Below are 8,372 nucleotides of genomic sequence, written 5' to 3' on the forward strand. Positions count from 1 at the left end.
CCGGGCAGAGGCAGACTGACTGACACACCCCCACCGGCACGAGCGCTGGTGACCAGTGACACCGAAGCCTCTTTTCCCCAGGCGGGGCGGCTCGCCGGGTACCTGGGCCGGCCGCTGCGTCGTGATCCCTCCCTCTCTCTACACAATAAATGGCGGGTACGCCAGCGCCTCCGGCATTCATGGCCGGATCACGCCTCCCCGTTTATCACCGCCCAGTCAGGCCGTTCAAATATCTCTCCTAGGCACGCAGCACGGCAGCAGCAGCGCGAGTTCAAAGTTCAAAAACCTGCAGGCAGGCTTCACTGTTCTTGGTCTTCTTGACCTGTCTGACAGAGAAAGATGGCCGGATCATATGGTAGTAATGGTGGCATGGACGTTGGTCTTAACGAAAAGAACAGTCTTTACCTGGTCTCGTGCCGCGAGATTCCCTTCATTCCTCCCGTTGTTAGCGCTTAATCAGCCCGGCTCGCGCCCAGTTGGGTTAATCTAATGCCGCTTTTGGCTTGTCGCGTGATCCAGACAGTCCCCGGATCACTACCATCCTAGAGCTGGTTTACAAATGGAGTAAATTGTCGGTGAGTTATCTACTTGTCTTGTTGAGTACCACACTGTAAAAATCTTGGCGTTTCCACGGAATTCCCGGGAAACTGCTGCGTTAGGAAACTGCTCCGGCGCTACAAGTTTTATGCGAGGTGGTTGGGAGGGCCAGGTGGAGGCATACCGAACACGTGAACGGCGCAGCACTCTACGTGAGCTTCACTCTTTGCCGTGGTCGATCCTGATGGCGATACACCGGAAAAAGAAGAGTATTTTTTGTCTGTCAGTAGAGTGGACGGCAGTCTTGCAGTTGCAGAGAGGGGCTGCTCAAACTGTAGTTTAGGACAAAGCGAGTACTCCTCCTCCTCCTCCTCCTGCTGCTGGTTGAATAATAAAGAGATTAACAAAGGGGGGTGGGGTGGGGTGATGGAGGATACGTGCTTTTGAGGCAAGCGGAGCGGCAGAGCTCAAAGAAAACCAAAAACGCCATCCTGCCTCCGTCTCCCTCCTCCCTCCTGTAATCGGAACCATTTAACTCCGCACCTAATACAGGCGCCAGAATACCAGGGGCACGCCATTATTGCGACCGACCGAGCTCCCCGTCCTCCTGCTCCTTCCACGCGACCCCCGAATGCCTTAGCGGAGAGTGGCTGTGAGGATCGTCGCGATGATGCAGGGGAGCAGGAGGGCCAAGGGCAAGAGGGAGATGGCCCGGGAGGAGCAGCCGCAGCAGCAGCACAGCCCCAAGGGCCAAGCATGGCAAGCGACTGATCCTCGTCGTCTCTTCCGCCGGGCGGTTGCATTTGGCGTTCCGTGATCTTTAATTTTGTTTGTGCTTGTGCTTCGGCAGGTTCTGCACCACGGGGCTGCCCAGCGACGTCGTGATCGAGGTGGGCGACATGACCTTCCATCTCCACAAGGTTAGTTGCTGCTGAATCTTGTCTCTACTCTGCCATGAAATTCCCGCTTTTCCCCATCCCTCGCCCGTAGCAACAGTTCCAGGAGCTCGCATTCTTGTTTGTCTTGCTCTCCGTCGTCCGCTGCCAATCTCGCTCGTATCTGCCGTGCTCTGTCTCGAGCGTCGAATTTCACTGCGGTTCTTGATCTTGAATTGAAATTAAAGTGGCCGGCGGCTGAGGTTTTGTTTGATGCCTTGCTTGCAGTTCCCGCTAATGTCCAAGAGCAAGAAGATCCACGACCTGATTATGAACAAGGAGTCGAGCCTGGCGAGGCATGCCGGGGGAGGGGAGGAGGAAGGGGAGGATGAGGGGGCAGGGGAGATCAGGGAGGAGCAGGTGGTGCTGGAGGCGGACGAAGAGGCCGACGCGCACCGCATCCGCCTCCCGGACTTCCCCGGCGGCGCCGACGCGTTCGAGCTGGCCGCCAAGTTCTGCTACGGCGTCAAGCTCGACCTCACGCCGGCCACCGCCGCGCCGCTGCGCTGCGCCGCCGAGCGCCTCGGCATGTCCGACGACCACGCCGAGGACAACCTCGTTTCCCGCGCAGACCGCTTCATGTCGCACACCGTGCTCCGGAACCCCAGGGACGCCATCCGCGCGCTCAAGTCCTGCGAGGACCTCCTCCCCCTCGCCGACGACCTCGGCCTCGTGTCCCGCTGCGTCGACGCCATTGCGGCCAAGGCCGCCGCGTCCACGCCCACCGCGCTCTTCGGCTGGCCCATCAATGACGCGGGAGCCGGCGACCGGCCCCGTCACAAGAAAAATGCCGGCGCCGGGGCCACGTCCACGCTGTTCGACGACCTCGCCGGCTTGTCCTTGGCCACGTTCACCCGTGTCATTGCAGCCATGAGGGAGCGGGGCGTCGGCCCTGAGGTCCTCGAAGGGGCTCTCATCGCCTACGCCAAGCGATCCATCCCTGGGCTGTCACGCTCCGACCGGCACACTGGCGGTGGCGGCGCCGCCGCGGCTGCCGCCCCGCGGTCGGCGGATGGCGACCAGAAGGCGCTTCTCGAGACCGTCATTGTCAACCTCCCCGAGGAGACCATCAAGAGCAGTGCCCACACCGGCACGGCAGTGGGCGCCACCACCGCGCGCGTCCTGTTCGGCCTCCTGCGCACGGCAAACATTCTCCAGGCATCAGAGGCTTCCCGTGACATGCTAGAGCGGCGCGTGGCCTCCAGGCTACCCGACGCGGCCGTCGACGACCTGCTCATCCCGAGCTACTCGTACCTCGTGGAGACGCTCTACGACGTGGACTGCGTGGAGCGCATCGTGCGGCACTTCCTCGAGGGCCGAGGCGGCGGCGTCGAGGAGGTCGACGAGGAGGGCAGCGAGGCGGAGACGCCGGGCAGAGAGGCCAGCCGACGGGCCATGCTGGCCGTGGGCAGGCTGATGGACGCCTACCTGGGGGAGATCGCCACGGACGCCAACCTGAAGACGGACAAGTTCTGCGACCTCGCCTGGGCATTGCCGGACGGCGCCCGCGTCTACGACGATGGCCTTTACCGTGCCGTCGACATCTACATCAAGGTTTCTGCCGAACACATTCTGAATGCCATCTTGATCGATGCTTGCGGCTCAATGCCGGTGCTCAGAAGCCGCCGCCGCCGTTCTTTGTGCAGGCACATCCAGCGCTGAGGGAGGAGGAGAAGGAGAAGGTGAGCGGCGTGGTGGACGGGCGCAAGCTGACGCTGGAAGCGTGCACGCACGCGGCGCAGAACGAGCGGCTGCCCCTGCGGACGGTGGTGCAGGTGCTTTTCTTCGAGCAGCTCCAGCTGCGTCGGGCCATCGCCCGGACGATCGTGGCGAATGAAGGCGGTGCGGCAGGCCAAGGAGAGGAAGAAGGCGAGAGCGACGGTGGCCGGACGTGGCGAGTGGCGACGAGGGGGAACCAAATGCTCAGGCTGGACATGGACAGCATGCGGAACCGGGTGCAGGAGCTGGAGCGCGAGTGCACCACCATGAGGAAAGCCATCCAGAAGATAGACCGCCGAGGCGGCGCTGCTGGGGATAGAGGAGCGGCGGCGGCACCGGCCGCGGAGGGCAGGTGGGGCTCAATGGTGACCAAGAGGTTCGGATGCAAGTTCCCGGCGCAGGTCTGCCAGTCACAGCCGCGGTCCGTGGTGGCGCGGCCTCGCCGGGCACGGATTGAGCAGAGCCCCTGATACCTCCTCCCTCCCCACTGCACATGATAGCTTTCATCAGCTTCCCTGTTTTGTTCTCTTGATTCTTTGCTTCGATTTGTGAAAATACGAGGGGTTTTCCTAGGAGGAATTGTGAGCTTCATCATGTTTGATCAATCAGATTTCGTTGTAGCAGTGTCGTCTTGCTGGGTAATGCATCATGTCACATGTTGGCTAAACAAATTGCTTCATTGTTCTCTCCACTTACACAAGGCCAAAAGCCTGCCAAAATTTACAGGCTTGGTAGAGACACTGAATTACCCAGTAATCAGTAAGAGAGAAATGGATGTCAATGGTGCGGTGGAGGCGTCTCACCAGTAATCCCCGCAGGAGCAGGCGCCGTCCTTGAAATGGTGGAACCGCTTGTTGTCCCTGACGATGATCTCGCGGCCGGTCACCTTGGCGATGAGCTTGACGGCGGTGTGGCAGTCCCCGCAGATGCGGAGGTTCTTCATGACCCGCAGCGGCGTGCCGGGCGGGGTACTCACCAGCCCGAACGCGATGGCCAGGCGCTCGCTGTGGTACATGAGGGCGCGCTCTTTGGCGGCCTCGTCGATGTCGTGCAGCACGAAGCGGGTGTCCGGCACGTACCCCGCCGCGCGTATCTCCTCGTGCAGCTCGCGCACCTTCTCGTAGGCCTCCTTCCGCTTGGCCTGCGCCGCGTCCGCGGGCTTTCCTGGTGCCGGCCTCGACGCTCCCTCAAGGACGCGCCGCGCGTCGGCAGGGGCGCCGAGCTTGCAGTACAGCGTGGCGATCCTGTGCACGATGGGCATGGCGATCCCGGAGTACCGGGACGTGGACTTGGCGAGCAAGCGGTGACCTCGTCTGAGGGAGGCCAGCGAGAGCGCGTCAACGTAGCACTGGAGGACCGCGGCCTGCTCTTCCGGCGCGGGTTGGCCCGACGCGCCGGCGCCGCCTCTCCGGGTAAGCATTTCGTCGAGCAGGTTAACTGCTCCCTCGAGGTCGGGCTCTTGGCAGACCCTGCGGAGCTCGTCGCGGTCCAGGCGGCACCGAGTGTCATTGGTCGATACGCTGCCCGCAATAGAAGCGGCGTCGGCGGTCGCATAGCGGAGCAGCGGGCGGCTGTAGCAGCGGGTCTTCGACGTCGTTGCGGCCGGCTGGACGAGGCCTCCTAGAGCAGCGCGGTCGCCGAGGCAGGCGGCGGCGAGGAAAGGGGACGGGTGAGAGGCCGCCGGCGCCGCGAGTCCTGGAGATATTAGCATATCTGCCGGCGACGCGAGTGGCAGGGGAACTTGGTACGCCAAGGAGAAGGGGTAACCGCACGCAGAGTGCGATGGACGGAGGGAGGACGACGAGGGCACACTTGCGGACGAGACAGCAATTCGTGTGTCAATTCGTGTTGAGCCGGTAAGTTTAAGTCCATAGATACAAGGGCCTTTCTAGCTTATGAAGGGGAAACGCTCATGAACTTCGTAAGGGTCATTTGAAGTGAGCTGATGGCACGCTCTCAGCCGCCGCCACGTGTCGCGCGCTCCCGGGCGCTTGATCCGGATTTTTTTTCCAGTTTTTTCAGCTTTTTACATGATTTTTTTTTGTTTTTTCGGCTTTTCGGCTTTGCGTCGGTCTATCTTAACCTTTGGACAAAATTATTAAAAAAATGTGCAAAAAATGCATTTTGTTTTTTTTTCTTCCGTCAGAGGCATGATTTTGCTTTTGTGAGAGGCCGTGCCTCTCAGAAATGAAAAAAATATGCTCCTGGTTCAGTTTTTTGTGAAAAAAAAGTCGTCAAAACCTATTAACATGGAATCTATATGTCAACACGAGGAATCCAATGGTGAAAACGATTCGAGATTTGGACACACGATTTAAGAGATCAAATCTTTGGAATAAACAGATCTAGAAAAAAAGGAAAACCTCTCAGGTGCGACAAGCAACGCACATACAGTGCATCATTTGTCTCGACATGAGAAGATGAGAGTGACTTTTGCGAGGAATGCTCCTTAACCAGTGATTTCGTCTGAAGTGCGATAGCACGTTTTGTCGTTTTAACCTACACTAGCATATGACCCATGCGTTGCAACGGGATAAAAGTATTACTCATTCTTGTCCTCATTGTTGACGGTGGCATGATGTCCATCTAATCGTAATGGGTGTGAACATTGCTTAGCGATCAGCTCGGCCATCACACGACACACATGTCACAAAGCCACGTCGGAGCAATGGAATGTTTAAAACTTTAAAATTCTAACCTCATCGAACTTGACATGGGGGCAGCCCTGCAAGGGATACTCCTTGCACCACCCCTCACATTTCTACTCGTTTTTACTTCTAGTGTTGATAGTAGGTAATAGGAGGATATCTTAAGTCCCCGAATTGCGACACAAAATAGGATCGATTATAAAATTCAGCATACACACAATAGAGGGAAACTATCAGTATACACAGGATACATATAAAAAACTGGAAGTATATGCAATGCAGAGGATCAAGCTAAATAAAAACATCATTATAGATGATACTGCCAGGCGGGAGGTTAGAATATTGTATGAAAATTGACAAAAGAAATTTACCTCCTTCCTATCACTTCAAAAAAATCCTGTGAATATCATATATTCTGCCTAACAGATAACAAATTAAGTGTAGTTCCAATAATCAATCACAACATGATAAAAAGTTCATTTCAGGACATATGCATTCATTTGAAGTCGTTCTTTTATCACGTGGCATTTTCTCCCAGTATATCCGGTACATGCTTTAGTGTACTACTTTTTCTGTCATAGTAACAACTTTGTTATAGCTCCCCAAAACATAGTGCACAAACAGAAAAAATGGCATGCCTTTTGTGGGAGGTTGCCACTTCTCAGTCAGTAGTAACACCACAAAATCATCTTTTTATTTCAACTGTAGCACTGCCAACACCTTTGATGCAGAACATCTTAATGACCAATCTTAATACAAACTATGTATACAATTATAGTAGTTACATGCTATAATTGGTCTCTAGTGATTTGACCCTTTCAGAGAGCTAGTAAACCAGCAAATTTCAGTTAAGCACTCAAGGGACCTATAACAGGTATTTAAATTAAAAATACTCTGACATCTCCTCAGAGAAGTACCATAATTTAGACAGAGCTTGTTGCTGACAGGTTTTGAAGAGAAGACTGGAAGGGAACCATTGGCATCACGGGGCTAGATAGTTGAGGAATTTAACCTTGGGCAAGAGGGGATCCTGTACTCACTGTAAGAAAGCTCCAGCGAGTCTATTTCCTCTGAACACCCCTCATGCCTATGGACGAGCGTTGACTAACTTAGAGAGAAATAACATACATCTAGACAGCATGTTTGTTGACAGGTTGTGCTAATACGTTTTTGTAGCCCCAGTTTTAGATCTTTTTCCTTCCAAATTTCTTCTCTCATTACCTCGTGTCCGTTGCTCAACGAAGATGCTCAGCTGAGGATCTTTTCACCTTGTTGCTACCTGTTAAATTGGGATGAACATTTCAGATATGGTGTGGCATTTGCATGTACTGGTTCGGATAAATAATTAGGAATTCAGTGGGCTGAACACACACACACAAATACCTTTAAAGTAATTTTCCTTGTAAATAGGAAGGAAGGAGAAACTTACAGTGGGCAGGTTGGGAAGCTTCTCATTCACCATCTTTCCAAGAGCTAGAGCCAACTCCATTGGTAAAATCACAAGATGCGTGCAAGATAGAACACATGAATATTTCACAAGCTATAGGGTTCCACAAAACGAAAGCAACAAATCAGATTAAACAACTTGCTACTTTCTTTTCGAGTCCTTGTATATTTGACTGATGACATGTTGAATTCAAAAGGTCATTGGAGAGCAGCTACATAACTGACCAACAACTAAAACGTCACATATGTTTGACGAAGCTACATAACTTTACATACAGCTACTAACTTTATTACCCTGTGATTAAGTGTTACTTTCCCTAGTTGATTAACTTGGCACAAATGACACCTCTTTTTCGAACAACCGAATATGCAATGAACAGACAGGGCGAACACATCAATAGAAACACACACAACCATAAATGAACTTACTACAGAGCATCACCTTTTTCAGAGTGGTCGAACTCTGTTAATGGAGTCACAATGAACTGGAGCCTGACCCTCCCTCCATATTTGTTCCGATTGACACAAAAGAATACACCAAGCATTACCCATCCGTTTAAAGCTAGCACACATGGGATAATGGTATTAATCTCTCATACAATCACGGCAATCTGCATATGATAGCAACAATAAATGCAATCAACACCAGTAGCAATAATCAGTACAAATAGCTAAAAAATATCACTTCAGCAGGAGCACCAAAAGCATGAAAGAACATCACATATAAGTATATAATTGATCCAAACCATAGCTCCCTGTACAACAAAATTGCCCCAAGCAAAGCAAAGAATAAAGAATGGAATACACAGCACCGGATATGGTACAAATCCCCAACCGAACCCCTCCATCTCTCTGTATAAAATTCCCCAACCGAACCCCTCAATCTCTCACATCTCTATGTCCCCCAATTATTTTGAACCAATAATCAGTCCCCCTTCTTTTCATGATATAATAGCATTCAGAAAACCAAGATGCAATAGTACCACGGGATTGGGTTTAGGGGAATGCTTGGTCTGTGTTTAGGGAGAGGAAGGCGAGGATGCAGGACGCAGAGGTGGGGTTGAGCGCGAAGGCGGCCTTGACTTGG

The 8,372-nt window shown here is 53.4% G+C and overlaps 2 protein-coding genes across 2 annotated transcripts; one reads left to right on the top strand and one right to left on the bottom strand.

Moving 5' to 3' along the window:
• Positions 1 to 867: 867 nt before the first annotated feature.
• On the top strand, positions 868 to 3,814 carry LOC123105148 (BTB/POZ domain-containing protein At5g66560). The gene is made up of 4 exons (XM_044527153.1): positions 868 to 1,296; positions 1,388 to 1,457; positions 1,701 to 3,026; positions 3,119 to 3,814. The coding sequence occupies exons 1-4, from the start codon at positions 1,205 to 1,207 to the stop codon at positions 3,659 to 3,661; spliced, it is 2,031 nt and encodes a 676-aa protein (XP_044383088.1). The 5' UTR covers positions 868 to 1,204; the 3' UTR covers positions 3,662 to 3,814.
• An 8-nt stretch (positions 3,815 to 3,822) lies between these two features.
• Positions 3,823 to 5,273, bottom strand: LOC123105149 (uncharacterized). Its single transcript, XM_044527154.1, has one exon. The coding sequence runs from the start codon at positions 4,900 to 4,902 to the stop codon at positions 3,991 to 3,993; it is 912 nt and encodes a 303-aa protein (XP_044383089.1). The 5' UTR covers positions 4,903 to 5,273; the 3' UTR covers positions 3,823 to 3,990.
• Between the last annotated feature and the right edge of the window lie 3,099 nt (positions 5,274 to 8,372).

This window comes from Triticum aestivum, chromosome 5A, assembly GCF_018294505.1.
Source record: "Triticum aestivum cultivar Chinese Spring chromosome 5A, IWGSC CS RefSeq v2.1, whole genome shotgun sequence".
Classification (NCBI taxonomy): Eukaryota; Viridiplantae; Streptophyta; class Magnoliopsida; order Poales; family Poaceae; genus Triticum; species Triticum aestivum.